Below are 20,441 nucleotides of genomic sequence, written 5' to 3'. Positions count from 1 at the left end.
TTGTCTATTAGCAGAATGTTGTTATGACTATTTTGAAATAAAACATCCAGATTAACTCCTGTCGTGGTTTAGCCCCAGCCAGCAACTAAGCACCACGCAGCCGCTCGCTCACTCCCCCTACCCCGATGGGATGGGGGAGAGAATTGGAGGAGTAAGAGTGAGAAACACTCCTGGGCTGAGATAAGAACAGTTTAATAATTGAAATAAAGTTAAATAGTAATGCTAATAGTAACAGTATAATAATGATAATAATAATAATGATACACGAAGCAAGTGATGCACAATGCAATTGCTCACCACCCGCCGACCGATACCCAGACAGTTCCCGAGCAGCGATCGCTGCTCCCCGGCCAACCCCCCCCAGTTTATATACTGAGCATGACGTCATATGGTATGGAATAGCCCTTTGGTCAGTTTGGATCAACTATTCTGGCTGTGCCCCCTCCCAGTTTCTTGTGCGCCTGGCAGAGCATGGGAAGCTGAAAAAGTCCTTGACTAGCATAAGCAGTACTCAGCAACAACTAAAAAACATCAGCCTGTTATCAACATTCTTCTCCTACTAAATCCAAAACACAGCACTATGCCTGCTGTTAGGAAGAAAATTAACTCTATCCCAGCCGAAACCAGGACAACTCCTCCATTTGCTGGAGATTACCTATACACAGTTATAAAGATGTAGTTGTGTATTGCAATTTTTTATAGCATTTTTATGACCCTTTGTCTTACATTCTATAAAGACAGAACTCACTAATTTGTAAATAGATCAGTACTTCTGTCCTGAGAATGCAATGATAATCAGGTCACTTAAACAGGCGTGTTGAATGCTGGGGTTAAGTGTCTGACTTGAAAATGTAGGAATGACAAAAAACCAGTATGAGACAAAATTATTACATCTAATTTAAAATGCTTGTTAGCATGTTACTGAAAGTAATGATGCATTACTCAGATAAAAACAGAAGATTCAATCCTGCAACTGCTACGCAGATAAGCAATTATGTTTATTGGGATTACTGACAGGGATGTTAAAACTGAAATACATAATTAAGCCAGTGGCGCACCTGGCATAGTTTCCCATCTCCAACAGTGGCAAGCATGAGAAGCCCCAGGGAAGATCATAAAGCGCCAATGAAAAAAATAATAGAACAAGTCATCTTAAATCTGCAGACTGAAATACCAGGTTTTAAAAGGCCTTTTATTAAAAACTAAGGCCAACTAGAAATTTCATCTCATCAGCAAGAGCATTCACCATTTAAAATTTATTCCAACCATGTTGAAAGTATGTTATTAAAGCAAGAAGGTAATGACCTCACTTACTCTTGATAAGCATTTGAAAGAAAAGTGGAGAAGGAAGAGCAGAAGTACCACAATTATTTCTGTTTTCTTTCCTTCCTTAGAAGTTTCCAGTACATGTGTGCAAAACGCTAGGACAGCACAGTATGATACATCAGCCCATTTCCAAAGATGCCTATACAAAAAAAAAAAAACCCAAGCAAATTCCTTTAGTCCACAGAAGAATGATAGCTTTCACTAAATTGTATCAAATTGGTCAAAGCCACAGTATTTATTGCTTTAATCCTTATTAAATATAGTTCATTTCATGTACCTGACTGCTAGTCTACAGATAACTGCAAAACTCAGACACAGATATAAACGTCCCGTAAAATAGTTGTATGTCAACTGTGTTTCAGTGATTTGCTATACGGAAAAATGTTTGTTCTATTCTCCTAGGTATGCCAAAGGCTATCCTCCTTACTCTCCATACATCGGAAGCTCTCCCACATTTTGTCATCTTCTGCATGAAAAAGTACCATTCTGTTGTCTAAGACTAGATAAGGTAAAGGAAGTTTCTGTTACTGGATAAAACTGCATTCTCAATTGTCTCTTGCACCTGAACAGAGTTAAATTCTGGTTTCTGCTTAGAGATGAGGTTTGTTCAGCACTTACTAAGCTATATTATATTTTCTCATCCTTTTCATCACCAAGCATTTGTTTGTGTCTAAGCAGGTCATCTGATACAATTTTCTATTTCTAATGGTAAACCCCTTTAATGTCACAGCTAAATCTCTTTATTCACATCCACTGAACTTGTTTCTTATTTTGATTTTAGGGATGCCAGCATAACTACTATGAAGATGCCAAAGCCTATGGATTCAAAAATAAATTGATTATAGTTGCAGCAGAAACTGCTGGAAATGGCTTATATAACTTTATTGTTCCACTCAGAGCTTATTACCGACCAAAGAAAGAACTAAATCCCATTGTATTACTCCTGGATAACCCGTAAGTACATTTTAATTTTTTTTTGGTGATATATTTTGCACTCATCTTACCATTACTTCAATAGATGATCACTCTTCACACATAGCCAACTTAAAATCAAAAACATTATGGCACATTTATCTTTGAGAAAAGTTGGTGACAAAAATAATACCCCATGTTCAGTCATATACAAAATTGACATTTTACTGACTCTAAGTGGCCATAGTGAATTTAAATGTCCTTATCGTTCATGGCCAATGTTTCAGCTAAGTATTTCTTAAAGATACCCAAAGTAATGTGAATATTACTGCTAAAATTAAATAACTTCATAAACACTGTAAAAAGCAAACCGTGTAACAGTTTCACAGCTACGTGACAGCACTTCAGACACCACTAAGCTACTTAACACAAGGCACTTAGTGGCCTGGACCACTTAGGTATATTTTTAATAATTTTAGACTGCAAGATAAACAGTTCTGTAAGCCAGTAGGACACTCCCCCACACACACTTTGTCTACAGTTATATAAAGTCATGGAAGAAAATTAAAACCTGCAATATTGTTGTTACTACCGTACCTGTCTGGAGATTGCTGGAATTCTTAGCCTTTCTTGCATTAGCTGTTTAAAAGTTCAGACAATTTCTTCTCTGGCAAGACTGATTCATTTATAATCTGACAATGAATGAAAGAGACTTTTTTTTTTTTTTTGGTGACACTTTGGTATTGCCCAAGTACTTAAAATCACAATTTAGAAGACACAAAAATGGAGGTTAGCCATATACAGAAAATTAGATCAAACTATGACTCAAAGAAATGAAAGCAGCAAAAATTTCTTACAGGTTCTGATTCCAGGCTGACGCTTCCCTTTACATATACATATGTTCTAGTTTAAGGGATTTATTATACAAAGGCCTGCTGCGAAGTGCCCCACTTCTGCCTCAGACAGCTCTTTAGTGAAGCTGTATACACCTGTGTTTGCAAAACAGAAGCTGTTCTATGTACATATTGTGACATAAAGTGAATTACAGAAATTGGTAAAAGCCTAAATTAGGCTAAAGGACTTCTGATTTGCGACTTAAGATTAAAGATATGAACATACAGTGCCCTCTAGTGCTTGTTCTCTTTTCCAGCATAGTGCCCGAGTACATACTTCAATGCTGTTGTGACATTTACAGCTAAAACTACTTTTTATTAGCATAAACTAAAAGCTATGGTTGCTAATTAAACTAATACCCTTAGTGTTGTCTGTCTCTATGCAGCATTTGCAGTGACTCCTCTGAAAGGCCAGTAGTCATGGGACTACAGAAGCTAGCTGAAAAGCCAGCATGCTTTTCATACATTCATGAGGTAGAATTCAGGCTACCATTCAAGTCAATTGGAATTTTGTAATTTACTTCATTGGACTTAGAAATTCAGCCACCTTCTATGAACATATCTATGTGTTGTTGTTATATTCCCATTTTCTCTTTATCAAGGCAATTTATTACAGTATGCTTATTCTGGTGTCTACACATGACACGTGTTTTAAGATTTCCGATGTTTCTTGGTATGTAAGAAGAAACACAGTAATATTTACGATAAAGAAACAATGCAATAAAATACAGTATCTTAGTTTTCACATTCCATTTTAAAAATAAGGTTTCATCTAAGATTGTCTCATTGACGTGAATGGAGCTGTTGGCACAAAACCCAAATGATGATTGGGTTTCCACCTCACATTTTAATTAAAAATTCTCACTGCTTATTTTAAGTACTCCTAAGCCATGCATTGGAGTATAACTTGGTAGTGTGTCTTTGACATCAGTCAGTCATTCTTATGTTTGGAATTGTACTGTGCCATAAGATTTCTGATTTAAGAGGTGCATTTATTAATATAAGCATGTTAATTCTGATCATTCTTTATGATCACAGCAAACTGTTGATTCACAGCTTTCTGCAAACCTATTTCCTGTTTAAAGTGATATTACACTGCCAAAGTTTTTTGGGTTTTTTTTTTTTTTTTTTAAAGCTACCAGTTTATTGAAATATTTTAGAAAAGATGCTACTGTTGTGATATTGTGTTTCATTTTGTAATCCCATCTGCTGCTTAGGCCAGATATGCATTTTCTGGATGCAATCTGTTGGTTTCCAATGGTTTACTACATGGTGGGCTCTATCGACAAGTAGGTGAAATAACTGTTAGAAAACTTAACATTGTAGTGCTCAGTGGTTTGTTGTGTGTATCGTCATTGCATGCTTAAGTGTGTGTTGTATTTGAAGATGATCTTTTTGCATGCATGGTTTGTGTCTGTGTGCTATAATTTGGGATTTCAAATTTCTGACTTATAAAGGATATCATTAGTGGAAAGTATGATAGGGAACACAGGTTAATATCTTCAAAAACGTAAGAGTAACTTCTTTAGGTGCATTAATATGTTTCTACAAATTGTGGGACTATAACCCTGATTCTAGTGTCATTCTATACTTAGTTATAATTTATTTGGATTTACTGACTAGGTTTTTGTAAAGATAGCTACAAAATGTAGACAGTACTAACACTGACAGTCATGAATGTGTCCAACAGTCTTCATCTTCCCTACTTAAGCTACCCCTACTCCTAGATTTCCGTCTTCACCTCTGCTAATATATATTTGTATATCTAGGTTTAGCAACATAGTTTTAATGTAAAAATCAGGCAAAACCAAGAGAAGAGCAAGGGCTCATTAGCATTTTCGTAAAATCCTGTGTGTAGAGTGTCAATTTAAAGAAGAAAATGGTTTGCTTCACTACATACCTAATTTTGAGTTGGGGCTACAAGACCATAATACTCATTCCCCAGGTAGAAATCAAAAAACTTATTTCCTGCACTGAATTAACAAATCCATTTTTTCAATGAGAATTCTGGAGATTCAACGTTTCTCAATCTCAACTGTTGTAAAAAGGGCTTTAAAACTACTTATAATAGTGATACAGTTACAGATTTACCTTGGTGATATCATAGTCATTGTGAGATTTGCAAAGAATCTACAGAAGTGTTTTTCACTTTCTACATTTCTTTCTCTAAACCAAGAAAGTGTCTCAGGCTGTTAACATCTACTGGTTTCTTAACTCTTAATTCCACAACAATGTAAAAAGAATTCATACCAGCAGAATAATTGAATTGGCTCAAAGTATCTAAAGTAATTAATAATGCAAAGATGTTAACCTGGTTTTATTAACATGGAAAATTAAACTGTAATTAATTTTACCGAGTTTATTTCAAAAAGGAAATAATCAAATCCCTCCCTATAGGCGTTTTGTTGTTTTTAGAACCACATGCATGAGAAGAGTGAAGTGTTTATACAGAATTCTACAGTGTACAGTAATACTAACGTGAACTTCTGTGTCTTTTCTGACAATACAATCACTTTAATTCCTGGTACAATAACCAATTGTGTTTTGTAGGGTTTTGGGGTTTTTTTGACATCTGTTTTCATCAATAACAAGACTTTAAAATCATGTACAATTAATAGAAGTTGATCGTCTTTAGCTAAGAAGTACAACGTAGAATATGCAAAGGTTCCTTTCTTATTTAATAGGTATAGAATACATTCCCAAAGTGCCACCTACTACCTTTTAAGTATCTAATATATTTGCCATTTGGTCACCTGGCATGAAATGTCATCATCATAGAGAGAAAACCACCAAAGGAATCACTCTCATTTACCGAGTGGTAAATGAGACTAACTTTTTGTTAGAAGTGGATGGCCTGCAGAAAAATAGCATTACCAAAATTCATAGCTGGGGTGAATTTCGTCAAAATATGTCATCAAGTAGAAGAAATACGTTCTACAGTCCTCAGGTATAAATGCTGTGGGATCTGTAGCTGAACAGATTTCACCACTGTGTAGAAATTTATTCAGTATTAAGAAACCTATAGCTAGAAGTACCCGAGAACTAGAATTAATATACTTCTAAATTAGGTTGTTTTTTTTTTTTTTTTTTACTTCTCCACAAATTAGTTGAATGTAACTGCTAAAATAAGAATAGCTGTTGAGCTTATGAAACTTTGAAATGCAGAAAATCTGGATATTTCAGAATATGCTGCTATTTTCAGGGAACAACTGAAAGACTGAAAAAGCAGAAATACAAATTATTCAGAGAAAGGTCAGAGTTCTACTTGTGCACTGAAGTTGTTAATATAGATCATATAAAATACAGCCTTTCTTTTTTTGTAGTCAACCACCAGTGGTACTGCACAGTTTCAAAAATAATTATATTCTGTACTTGTTTTGGAGTAATATGTATAAGATGTAAAATAAATACTACAAATTTGTAGACTTTTCCTCATCCAAAATTTCAAAAAGAATTTATAACAGGTTATGTAAACTTGGGAACCTAAGAAGATCATTGCTGAAAAGCAAAACTATATCAGGATAATTAATTTAATATTACTAATTGCCAAATGAGAAGCAATTACAATGCCAAAACAGCTTTTCACCTTGGAAGTAATCAGGAATGATGCAAAAATTTAGTTTTCCAATTTCCCTTGGAAACCATGAAATTCACCCTTTCTTCTTATTTTTACTTAAAAATTGCTAGGTTCCTAGCAGTCTTTGTCATTACAGAGGTGTCTTTTCTAAACTTTTCAAAAAGTGCTGAGTTTCTATGGGAAATATTATTGTTAAAACAACAAATGTTTCATTTTGGAAACAAAGCTGTAAGACACAATGAGAACTGTAATTCAGCTGTCTGTGAGTGTTTTCTGTGGTCAGGCTTCACAGGAAACAATGTCCAGCAGAGTGCAAAGTTTGACTAATGTACAGCTGCTCCTAAAAGCATTATGAGAACACTCCAACTCACAGATTAACCTAAAAGAGGAATGTGTTATATGTCATGGCAAAACCTTTATTAGCATTTCAAAACTGAAATGCAATTGTGGGAAAGAACAACCCAAAGCATTTATTTAGGTCCATTTATTGCCAAAATTAACTGCAGTGAAGCAAGTTGTGGCAGCATATAAGGACATACTGTCTTCCCAAGTAACCATTAAAGGCTTACTTTAAAAAGTTGAAATAAATTTATCATTTTGGCAAAAAGAGAGGGACTGTAACAGCCTACTGAAGTGCATTCTATATAACTTCAAGGAAAATAATTATTCATACTCTATCAATTGAGATGATATAGTTGATACAGATTATATTGGAAGTTATGGTATGTACGTGGAGATGAAGGGAACCAGCAACTCAGCCTATGATCTGCAAAATCCAACTATCCCCAATCTTTTAGGTGTTCCATATTTAAGTTGCTTGTTTCTTTCTCCCTCTTTCTCTTCACAAAAGCCTAGATGACTTATTAAGATGCGGGGTCACCTTTGCAGCTAATATGGTGGTGGTGGACAAAGAAAGTACAATGAGTGCCGAGGAGGACTACATGGCAGATGCTAAGACTATTGTAAACGTTCAAACACTCTTTAGGTAAGACATTTTTACAATGAATCAATACACCTTCATTAATGGCAAAATACTTAATTCCTTTTGTACTCGGATAAGAATTTTTTTTTTCTTCTACTTAAGTTTTCCCTTATATGATTTTGTGTCTAACGTGGGCAAATCTTTTCCAACCTTGCTTAGCAATACTTCAGAGTACTGAGTACTGAGGTATTCTCCTGAAATCTCACATGAAATTCTGTACATCCCAAAACTGGATGATCATTTTAAAAGTCAACTGTCAGGTTTGCAGGAAGGAAAAGAAAGCTACTGATGAAGACTTAGGACCAAAGATAGTTGAGAAAAGACATACTTCCTCAGTGCAGCAGTCTTTCACAGTATTGTAAAGCCAGTATAAAAAGCAGATCCTTCTAAAAGGTAAGCAGTGCATCACTATAAAGTTGGTAGTAAGTGTTCACATTTTGAATAGTTTTGAAAAAAAATTAGGTTTTTAGGCACACGTATGCAACATTACATATAACAACAACATACTAAGAGTCATGAAGGAATAACTGAGTAGAGTGAAAAAAAAGTGATCAGTCTAGTAAAGAGGCTAAGAAGGCAGTGCTGTGATGAAGAGCTAAACAAACTGAGATTTCCTGTTCTTTTGAGAACCTCTCCTGATTAAAGCCTCACTTTGTGTTAAATATCGTGTTTTAACAATTACCAAAAGATACATGTCCCTTTAAACTGAAAAAAGTTCTTATTAGCTTAAAAACCAAACCAAAACAACAACAAAATAAACCTCACCAAAAAACCACACACACAAAACAAAACACACTATACAGTCAAGTATGAAATGCCTCTCTGATTTGGGGCTTAAGCCTGGCACTTCATGTTGTTCATTCTAATAAGACCTGGACAAAATGAAGTCCTTCCCTAGAGGATTCAGTATCATTCAATATTGCTGCCCTTTTCTGTGTCAAGCCTTCCACATAAGACTGGAGACAGGTGCATAGTAGAAGTCTTTTGAATCTGTCAGTGTTTTTAGAAAACTGAACTCATTAAAACACGACTATTTCAATGGAAAGTTGTCTTTTTTTTTTTAATGCAACCATGTGTGAGAATGCAGTTAAATGCTGTTAGCATTTCTGCATGTGCTCAAAGGAAGCAAAATCTATGTTGCACGAGAAACTTCAGTTCTGTCTTTTTCTAGCTTCAAGTTTTTTAATTTGTACATGATACTAGCACAGGGGTGTGTGTTTCCTAATGACACCTAAATTTAATTTAGAAACTATAATTGAACTTAATCTGTGCATTATTCAAGCCTACTCTTAACCATATTGTGCTAGGGTATCTCACTGAGGTTTTGACGTACATCACTTAATTTTCTCAGAAATATTTTTTACCCCCAAATATAGACCAGAAAAATTAGTTGAGTAAAAAAACAAAACTCGCAAGTACCAGTTGATTTTTCCTGTAGTTGTGTTCTACCTTGAAAAAAAAAAAAAAATCATAGTAGTACACTACATTCCATAGGTATCCAACTAGAATTTACTGTATAATCATTCAGTTGTCTTGCACAATGGTTACAACTAGATAGAAGCTTTAACTCATGTATAAACTATATATCTGGTTCAATATAATTTTAAGACTGCCTGGTACTTTTTACAAATATCAAAAGAAATCAGAATAAGTATCCTGGTTTAAGATTTAACAATACTTTTTCAGAAAACTTTGTAAACTTTCACACGTAGTGTATTTTAGAATTGTTTTCTAATTTTTTTTCCCTAGAACATGTACAATAATCTCACTGCATTTTTATATTATGTAAAAGTTGTAGAAATAAGTGACCTTTGGGAAGAGGCATAAAGTAGTGGCATTTACCTGTTCTACAGAATAAACTACATTCATTGCACCAAGATAAATAGTTTTGTAAATTAACTTTAAAAATATGTTTAAAGGTTTTTCATTACTTAATAATAGCTAATAATATCAGAAACTAATGAAGAGGCTGAACATGGTGGAGAACAACAGCACTTAACACAAACTGTAGTGTTAAAGAAGGATTTTAAACCACTGGAGTTTTGCTGATGTATGCTGTTCTCAAAGATACCACATCAATGAAGATTCCACTTAAGTCACACCAAGTGAAATCATTCAGAAGATATAGGCTAATCTAAACCACATTGATTTGACTGACTCTGATCAGCTCACCTCATTAAGGGTTGTGGACAGGCCAGAAAAGGGGATCCAAGTGTGCTGTAGTACTGTTTGGCCTAGGTTTCCAGTTCTCATATACCTGTTCTGACATTATTCCCTGATTTACATAACTTAATAATGTTACTTTGCCAGAAGAGTTGCCCCACACACACCTTAAAGATAGATGCATTGTTTATAATGACAGGGTTTTTAGCACCTTTAAGGCTAGAAACTCTTCCATGCTAATTAAAACTGTGACACAACACTAGCTTGTCTGACTTAATTACAGTTAAAAGGAGTAAAGAAGTATGACTCAAATGGTCACACTGACTAAGAAAGGAAATCTTTAATCCTTCGGATGGGAAAGAACAAGTTAGCACAGTTTAAAAGTACAAGGAGAAATTACTAGTTTTGGACTGTGCCCTAGAGATGCTTTTCACTTCTTAATATGAAATATGAAGCCAACCATTGAGTCCTCATTGACAGTTATGAGTCCACCTCAGAAAAATAGTACATTTCCTCAGGCAGTAGGTCTGTACTAGAAGGAGTGTTTATATTTACTCTTGCTTTCTATTAATTAATGGGTTTAAATGTTGGTGTTTGGGAGGCCCTGTTTTTAAGTTTTTATTAGCTAACCTCTTGAAGGCTATGTTTCAAATACTGCAAGAAGCCTATTAACAGCAGTATACCTAACAAGTCAATAGTTTGGCTGGTATCTAGCAGTCAGCAGCAATCTATAGATAAACCAAATGAGGTGTTATGATGGCATTACATTGTTTTCTTGGTTTATCTTTTTGGTTCAGGAAAGAACTAAGTATATCACTTGCTTGTCTGATTCCCAAATACCAGTTCAACAGCAACCCGTGTCTTCCATCAGGCTGATTAAGGCTTTCTCCACCCCATCCAGTCCTTTTCTACCGGAATGGGAGAGAAAAAAGGGACCTTTGCACAGAAGTAGCCTGCTCTGCTGCTGAAAGCTTGCAGCAGCATGCTTTACATCCAGGGCAAGAGTCAGTCTGGTCCTGACTGCCTGAAAAGCCACTTCCCCTAATTCCACTCATAAGTAAAATATGAGTTTTACCAATACCAGGTTTGAAACCGATTTCCTAACATAAATCAGTTTTCTTATCTTGGTGATAAACTAAACCCATCTTTAACAGAAACCTAGTAACCTGCATTTTTTTTTTCTGTAAGTTCTGTATATTTTATCATTAGATCAGCTTTTAAATTCCTGTTACTCTTAGTTCTGAAAGTTATATTATTAGTTTTCAAACATGAATACCTGTCCTTTAATACAGCAATACAAGAAAATTTCCAGCCAGCAGAAGCTTAAATAGTTCTATGATACAGAATTAATGCAGAAAAAATGTATTCTCTTTCCTCAGAACTTTAACACCTTTCTTAAGCTACTTAATAAATACAAGTTCATACCTACAACTATGATATTATCAGGATTTTTTTTTAATTTTCATGAGCACTTCACAGGTTTTTATCATGCACAGCATACAAGTGAAGGTGTACCACAGTTACATCTCAAGGGTGTAGTTATCATGTATTTAATCTATGTATGTAGACTCCATTCCCTAAGGGCTTAATCTGTGTTAGGACATAAGTAGACCTTGTATAACAATACTGCATTGCTCAGAGTTTGTATCAAAGCCTGACTGCAAGAGCTAAAAAGGTACAGAAATTCCTGAGCATTCACAATGCCTTTCAAACTACAGTGCACACAGATGGTCATTGTTAAGTGATTCACATTCTCACCCAGTTTTCCAAGTCCATTTTTCTGTACATGATCACATTTAATATTTGGTTATTCACAGGGACATAGTGGCTAACACAAGAATGGCTAGCATTTCTACCATCATATGATCATATGTTCAGAACATGTTTAGGATCATGTGATCATTACCAGTCTATATTTTGGCATCGACAGACCTAGGAAAATGCGTTGCAATAAGCTGGCATTAACACATACTGACAGATAGTTTTGACATACGTTTCCCCACATTTAGGCTCTGCTTGAATTGCCATTTCAGTGAAGTTCCTCCCTACAAAAGAGGGGAAAAAGACTAAAGACTTGCAAAAAGGTACATTGCATTCCAATTGATACTTACTAAATTCAGCTTTGAAGAAACCACTTTAATTTTTATCTGAATTAAACAGAAGCCACATTAGTGATGTCATTAGTACTACAATTCTCTGTTGTCACATGTGGATAAGTACTTTTAGGATCAGCAGAACAGATTACAAATGCACATCCTTGATTGGTTTAGTGTGGTCTTGGTAGTGTAGGTTAATGGTTGGACTGGATGATCTTAAAGGTCTTTTCCAACCTAAACGATTCTATGATCTCATTTCTGACACTAATCTGTGGGTGTTGGTCTCTTCTCCCATGTAGTTAGCGATAGGACGAGAGGAAATGGGCTCAAGCTGCGCCAGGGGAGGTTTAGGTTGGAAGTTAGGAAAAATTTCTTTACGGAGAGGGTGGTCAAGAATAGGAACAGGCTGCCCAGAGAGGTGGTGGAGTCACCATCCCTGGAAGTGTTCAAAAAATGGGTAGATGTGGCACTTGGGGACATGGTTTAGTCTAGTCTACCGTTGATTGGTTTAGTGTGGACTTGGTAGTGTAGGTTAATGGTTGGACTGGATGATCTTAAAGGTCTTTTCCAACCTAAACAATTCTATGATTCTATGATTCTAGTAATAATCTGAGTTCTATTCCAAGTTGTTTAGTATTTGCATAGCTTAAACTACAAATTTCTTTCTAGTTCTTAGAGCCCTGAGGGCTGCAGAGGGACTCTTTAGTCTGCTTCATGAAAAATCTGTGTAATTCAGCCAGATCAGAATTAAACTTTCGTCGCTGTTTTTTGTTACTGGAAGCCTGAATTAGTGTTAACTTATAAATATTTTGTATATGTAAATATTTCCAGGTGAGAACATAAGTATACATAAGCATATATTTTCTCAGCAATTTAAGTTGCTGAACTCCCAAGAAGTGTCAATTTTCATCTATGTTGCTCAGTCTCTGGACACAGAGCATATAAACAGAACTCAAAAAAAAAAAAAAAATCAAATGGAAAGAGTACGTAAGCCAGTTCTAATAAAATGGTAGTTTACATGCAACCAGATGCTAAGCGCAGGCTATATAGTTTTGCATTTTCTGTTGTTTCCTACAGACTTGTGTCATTTTAGAAGTTATTAAAAAAGCTCTGGTAATGAAATTAAGTGGTTCCTTTCTAGAACTAAAATATTTTATAAGCTCAACCTTTGAATATATGTTTGCTTCTTTGTGAATTCTACAGAGAATGTTTTGTAGTTTCCTCTGCTATTATGCCAGCATTTCATTGTGCCAAAAAACACCACAGGTTTCAAGCACCTAATTAAAAGCATGGACATGAGCACAAGCTGTAGCATTATACAGAGCCTTATATTTGTGAATTGTTATAATTAGAGGTATAACTGTTATATTCTTCTAAAATACAGGTTGTTCTCAAGCCTAAGCATTATCACAGAACTAACTCACCCAGCCAATATGAGATTCATGCAGTTCAGAGCCAAAGACTGCTATTCTCTTGCTCTATCCAAATTAGAAAAGGTAAGAAGATTCACCTCTCCCACCCCCAATTTAAATGTTATCATTTTAACACTTTTTCTGATTTTGTAACAATGCTTTCAGAACAAGTGTAAACAGTGAAATGACTTTATGGTTGCAGAGCTAATATAAAAGATTATTTTTTCCAAATTCTACCCTTATTTGAGTATGAGGTTTGATTTGAGTTCCATCACTTTGCAATATAATATTAATCCACCAACCCTCAGCCAATTTGCTCAAGGAAAATTGAATGTTTTTGGATAACTGAATATTTAGAGCTAATATGGGTTTCCAAGAGGCTGCCACAGGCAATTAATGTGGAAAATATTTTAATTGACTAACCACTTAAAACACAGCTTTTATTATAATGCATTTGTTATTCCAGTTCACTTTAAAGGCAGCATAATTACATATACTGTATACATTTTGATGTATATGCATGGGGTATTTGTGTTATTGTGACAGTTTAAGAACAGCAATTGTTCTCTGTTGAAGGGCAGCCCTAGTGATGATAAGGATAGTAACACTACTTAAATACTAGATAAAATCTTCATATTCTATACATTCTAGTGCACGTGTTGGCATTCTCAAGCTGTGAAACAGGGAGGCTATATGGAGATAAGTTTAAGTTAATTTGCTTGTCCAAAATACTATTGCTAAAACATTAGATGGAGCATACAAAGTAACACTGTGCATCTGTTTAACTGGGCAAATTCCAGGACAAGCCTCTTTTTCACAGATCTTAGTTGGCGATCTGACCTACCTGCCTCTGCAGTCCACAAAACTTATAGTATCACCCTTGTGATCTTTCAGGACATTTTCCGAGTTTATGAGAGCAAGACAATATCACTGTGCCGGTCTTCAAGGACAGATCTTTCACTCCAGTCATCTCTCTTTGCCCTTGCTATCAATCTAGATATTATTGCTAGGTTCTCTCATGTAGCCTCCCAATCTTTTCACCTCTGATATCTTACATATCTTAGCAAATTTGAATTCATGCTAAAATCATTACCATTATACAGAATTAGCCTATAATTTCTATTTCCTAGCTGTACAGTAAATTTCCTAGATTTGGGGGTTTTCAGGTATTTCACCATTTACTGTAAAATGTTCACATAGTTAATTTTAATGTATATTTAATGGAAAACACCCTTTTCATACAAACTTATCTTCACAGCTCCCAGTTTCTTACACAGGAATTGAATTCTGCAATAATTCAGCCTCTCTAGATGAGATAGGATAAGTATTAGAAGTCAATCTTTTACTCAGTTGACTATCATGCTTACGTTTCGACCACAAGATGTAAATATCTGGGTGATCTTTTGTGATTTGTTGTCCTTTGCCTAAGATAGAACACAGGCTTAATCTTATTTAGGTGGCATTCTGATAAACGCATAAAACTGAGAACTGTGAGGAAGCTAGACAAAAGTTGTTACACAAAGAGAGGAGCAGTTGCAGCGGGAGGCACATCTTCATTTGGATTATGCCACTCCCATTATCCATTAAGGTTTGCACCTGTGGCTCTGCTGTTTTAGCACTGCCTTCCTCAATGGTACCTTCAGGAAGAATAGGCTGGAACTGGCTGGAATCATGCACTGTCAGTTTATTTAGGGCAACAAGTGCCAACAGCTGGATAGCACCCTCAAGACTATATTCCAACCAACCTTAGTTCCTTGGTGTACTATAGCTGACAGCAATTTTTTTTTTTTTTTTTTTTAAACATATTCTGTTAATCCATACAGTTTAGCGATAAGAGGAGGTAAGAATAGTAATAGCTTTCCCAGTATGCAGTATCTACAGTTGCTTCTGGAATATTCTGTGTGTAGCCTGACTACTTCAATGCAGTGAAACCAGGATTTTTATCTCCGTTCTCTTTCTTGCTTTACATAGGCTCCTTCATTTTTCTAGCAAAGGTTCTGGAAATCATTAGAAATATTATAATTTCTTCCCTATCTTTATTAATCTGTTGTGCAAATGTAAAGTTGTGTATAAAGGTTGGAAGCTGAACAGTTAATTAACTTCCTGTCCAAACCGTGCTATGCTGAAATAGAGGTAGATAAATTATCTTAAAGAAAGAACATTTTCTTCATTGCTGTTGACGTTGCCTGCTGTTGATATTTCCCACTCATTTCATCTTAACATTTACAGGGAGCACTTCACAGGCAGTGCTGTAGTTCATTTGATGTTTCAGAACTCCCTCATGCAAAATGAAAGGCAATTAAAAACTCAAGTAAAAATTACCTAAGGCAGTCATGTACAGTTGATTGTTATTTCTGCATTAAGCACCTCATTTGCAGAAAGACTACAAAGTCAGGCAAGTTTCCTTCAGGTAGCACTGAAACACACATGCAAAACTAACTTTTCAACCTAATGGGCTGCAGAAGAAACATAGGCAAATCAGAGAAATCCATCTGCTGTTGCAGCTGCAACTTTCCTCATTTTAGAGATAAATCTGAGCACCAAACTCAGCACCAACATAGGAGAAAGCAATGGCCCTTATGAAACAGAGAAAAGGAAAAACAAAACACCCATGGTCTAAACTTAAAACTTATGTTCTCCATTTGTCTTAGATAAGAAAAAAAATGAGGTAAGTACTCCCTCTTTCTTGAAAGAAAGGGTTTAGAACATCTTGGATAATATTCACGCTTTAGTTTTCTATAATTATTTCCCCCCCCCCCAAGTAAATATCGCAGATGTTAACTGAAGGATAAAAGTTCTAAATCTTTAAGTGATCATTTTAAAATATGTGCAAACCCCTATATCTTTTAATCAAACCAATACTGTGATTTTGTACCTTCCACAGAGATAAGCACAGACATGTTAGGTGAGCAGAAATCTATCTGGCATAGCCCAGTATATTATAGTGATATACACAAAACCATGCTGATTTTTTCACCTTCAATTAAGGATAGGGCATGCTGTCCCCATTTGTTCAGGTTTTAAGCAGATTAGAAGTAACATTAAGTAATAGGAAGCAGTAATGATATATGGGTTATAAAAAATAAATTGGTACCTCTTAATTGGTGTAAATCTTATTTTAGATGAATCTCTAATGATTTACATCAGCTACAATTCTGAAACTGTATAAATAATTAGCATACATATTTGGCTGTTGAACTGGCATGTTTTTAGAAAGCTGTTCCAGATCCACACCAGAAAATGAAGCTGTTCTTGCCAACAAGGTAAAACAGAATCAATTAAGATCACATAGTCCGAAATATTGTAAACCGGTTTACACCTAGAGGTGAAGCGTTAGCAATCCAAAATCCCTTATGTCAAGAAAGGTACTGTAAAGAGGTTTCCATGCCCAGATTTCTGATCAGTCCGATGTGTGACATGGGCAACAAACGACATTTACCAAAACTAACAGTACGCCGATTGTTCCCTGTAATAAGCCATTACGTCTGTCACCTTTATGTGTTCTTGCATGACCCCCAATCCCCCCACCCCCATATACTTGTATGTTTATTAAAGCAACTTTGCATTATTTGTACACAACAGTTACAGCCTATCATGGCAGTTCCCATATTACTGTCTATATCAGAGGAGACTATTAAATCAAGATGGGCCCTAGATCTCTTTCAGCTACTGACATAGTGGCCAAAACAAGGCTTCAGGTTAGTTAGGGGTTGGCACTTTGTTACTGGTATCATAGTATTAACTGTTATGAAGGAATAGGTATCTATTTAGGAATAGTAAAAAGGTAAAAACCATGTTAAAGAACCATAAATAGGATTTATTATTAATATAAATGGAGGTAGAAAAGAGGGAAATAAACTGAAAAGCTTATGAACTTCTGGACAGATATTCTTTGGTTTTCTGACAATATGCAAGCCCAAAAGGAAATAATTAAGTAACTTCAAATTAAATGGCCTATATGGAGGAAGCACATGCTAAGAACTTCTCAAAACACCAAGTGTACACCTGTTATCACTTAGAAAGAAAGCAATAAAAATTTCAAACTTCGTGACTTGACCAAAGCCACAAACATAGGATGACTGAGGATGAAATGAAGATCTCCATCTATTAATAGCAGTGTCTTAAAATGTCTTCTATAGATGTGAAGTTCTACAGGATGCAGTCATGCCATGATCTTTTTTTTATGTTCCTAGAAATGATCTATGATTTTCTTTAAGTAGTTATATCCCCTTCCTCATTAATTCAAAAAAGTGTCAGCGAAGGAACTTCTGGGCATCACACATCATGAAATAGAACTGCTGGGGCATTCTGGCACATTTCTGGCTTCTACATCCGCAGTATTCTCTGGGAGTCAACTAAGTCTGCAAATAATAAAGCACAACTCAATGCAAAGTGCCTGACTATAAATTGGTTTTCCTCACAAATTTCTTTTAAGCAAGGGTAAAAGAAAAGCAAGACTGTAATAAGAGATGGAAGGAAACAACGTAAGAAATTTAAAATGAAGGGGAAAAATAAACTTCTAAGCTTCCATTTTAAAATAAAACAAATAGGAACATCCTTATGTTTGTCATCAGAATTTTGGATAAGAATCAAATTATTCACCAGATATCTCTTGCCTTATCCCACCTTTCTTGGCAGAAAACCAGAATCTGCTACAAATTTCTCAAAACAGATGTAAGGATAAACATAATACCTCAGTCACACCATAGGAGGATAGTCACTCCACAGCCAGTTCCCCATAAAATATTTTATGGCATAAATCTAAATGGATTTAATGTAATGTATGTTATTATATGCATGTAGTTTTAATTTTGAAGTATTTGTTGTAAAACAAATCTTACAACTTTTCCATAATTTTCACACAAGTTTTATTCTCAATAGCAATGAAAGAAAACTATCTTCTACTTTGTCTGACTGCACTAAAAGAAAAGCACTCAAATATATGAGATCAAACTACAAAACAAATACATAAGGTCTTGTTTCTGTGGCTTACACCAATAAGCACAATGGTATGCTTATCTAGTTAAAGTGCTCTATGTCCAATTAGTCTGCTTTCTTCTTCAGCTGTCAGAAGTACACAGCTTGCTGGAAACACCCCTTTGCTGCTCAACCATCAAAGCACATGTGTGTGAAAGCAGTAGCATATATCTATGTATGCATTTCTCATGGAGAAGAAACTCTAGTGTTGTGGTTTAACCCAGCAGGCAGCTAAATACCACTCAGCCATTTGCTCACTCCCTGCACCCAGCCCAAGTGGGATGGGGGAGAGAATAAAAAAAACAAAGGCGGGGGGTGGGGGGGGAAGTAAAATTCATGGGTTGAGGTAAAGGACAGTTCAATAGGACAGAAAAGGAAGGGAAAATAATACTACTAAAAGAATATAAAAAGCAAGTGATGCACAATGCAATTGCTCACCACCCACTGATCGATACCTACCCCGTTTCTGAGCAGCAATCGCTGCCCACCTGCCAACCCCCCCCCAGTTTATACGCTGAGCATGATGTCACATGGTATGGAATAGCCCTTTGGTCAGTTTGGATCAACTATCCTGGCTGTGCCCTCTCCCAGTTTCTTGTGCACCTGGCAGAGCATGGGAAGCTGAAAAGTCTTTGACTAGCATAAGCAGTACTTAGCAACAACTAAAACATGAGTGTGTTATCAGCATTATTCTCATCCTAAATCCAAAACACAGCACTATGCCAGCTCCTAGGAAGAAAATTAATTCCATCCCAGCCGAAACTGGGACAACAAGCCCCTAGTATTTGGTCAGAACATAGAGAATGTTTCAAGTAAAAAAAAAAAAAACAAACAAAAAAAACCAAACAAAAAGAACCAACACACCACACACCTGAAATAATAATTATATTTCCTTAAAAACTTTGAAACCCCTTTAATCTGAAGAGGTTGACAGAGGTGACGTTTTATAAAGAATAGTTTAATGTTATGTTTTTAAGAGTTATTTGCTGTGTTTTCATCTAGAGAGGAAATTCTTTTTCTGTGACATCTTTTTCAACTCCACTTATGGAACCACAGAAATCAACAGCTACAACCAGACTATCCAACAATGACAAACAGGTATTAGAATGCTGTTCAACAAAACCATTAGAAAAGACTGCTCATTTGCATATCACAGAATCAGAGCATGGTTAGGGTTGGAAGGGACCTCTGGAGGTCATCTTGCCTAAGGCCCCTGCTCAAGCAGGGCCATGTAGAGCCAGTTGCCCAGGACAATGTCCAGAGGGCTTTTAATTATCTCCAAAGAGGGAGACTCCACAACCTCCCTGGGCAACCTGTGCCAGTGCTTAGTCACTCTCACAATAAAAATGTGCTTCCTGATGTTCAGATAGAACCAACTGTGTTTCAGCTGGTGCCCATTGCCTCTTGTCCTGCCCCCTAGACACCACTGAAAAGAGCGTGACTGTTTTCTCTACACGCACCCTTCAGGTATTCATACACATTGATGAGATCCTCCCTGAACCTACTGTTCTCTGGGCTAAACAGTCCCAGCTCACGCTCAGCCTTTCCTCATAGTCCCTTGATCATCTTAGTGGTGCTTTTCTGGACTACCTCCAGTAGCTCCATCTCTCCTTATACTGGGGAGCCTAGAACTGGACTCAGTGCTCCAGTCCCACCAGTGCTGAGTAGAGGGGAAGGAACACCTTCCTTGACCTGCTGGCAGCACTCCTCCTGATACAGCCCAGGACACGATTAGCCTTCTTTGAAACAAAGGCACATTGTTGGCTACCATTCAATTTGGTGCCCACCAGGACCTGCAGGGTCTTTTCTACCAAGCTGGTTGCCAGTCATTCAGTCCCCAGTATGTACTACTGCATATGTGGTGGATAGAAACGTCTCAATTCCAAGACATGGTACATTACTTTGAGAGCACATATTCTTCCTGACACCTCTGAACTGAAAGCTTGATATTCCCTCTCTTCTTAAAATAAGAAAAATCACTTCCAACCTGTAGTTTTACTCTCTGATAACTGAAGGAATAGGAAGCACATTGTGGTGTGATTCCTCTGAAAGCGAGATGTGATAAGAAAAAGGCATAACTATAGTTATGTTTTTCTGCATCCC

General features: G+C 36.1%; 1 protein-coding gene across 3 annotated transcripts in view; it reads left to right on the top strand.

The window, feature by feature from the left end:
• The window catches only part of KCNT2 (potassium sodium-activated channel subfamily T member 2), a 154,951-nt gene that overhangs the window by 113,572 nt on the left and 20,938 nt on the right, over positions 1-20,441 (top strand). For 2 of the 3 annotated variants that reach the window (XM_075710612.1, XM_075710611.1), the window contains 4 exons: positions 1,729-1,834; positions 2,108-2,280; positions 7,559-7,693; positions 13,334-13,445. In XM_075710612.1, coding sequence (XP_075566727.1) covers positions 1,729-1,834; positions 2,108-2,280; positions 7,559-7,693; positions 13,334-13,445 — 526 coding nt within the window. Of the gene's footprint in view, positions 1-1,728; positions 1,835-2,107; positions 2,281-4,348; positions 4,421-7,558; positions 7,694-13,333; positions 13,446-20,441 lie in introns of all 3 variants that reach the window. The other variant, XM_075710610.1, reaches the window with a different exon arrangement.

This window comes from Pelecanus crispus, chromosome 5 (genome assembly GCF_030463565.1).
Source record: "Pelecanus crispus isolate bPelCri1 chromosome 5, bPelCri1.pri, whole genome shotgun sequence".
Lineage (NCBI taxonomy): Eukaryota > Metazoa > Chordata > Aves > Pelecaniformes > Pelecanidae > Pelecanus > Pelecanus crispus.
This window is presented reverse-complemented; position numbering and strand designations above follow the sequence as displayed.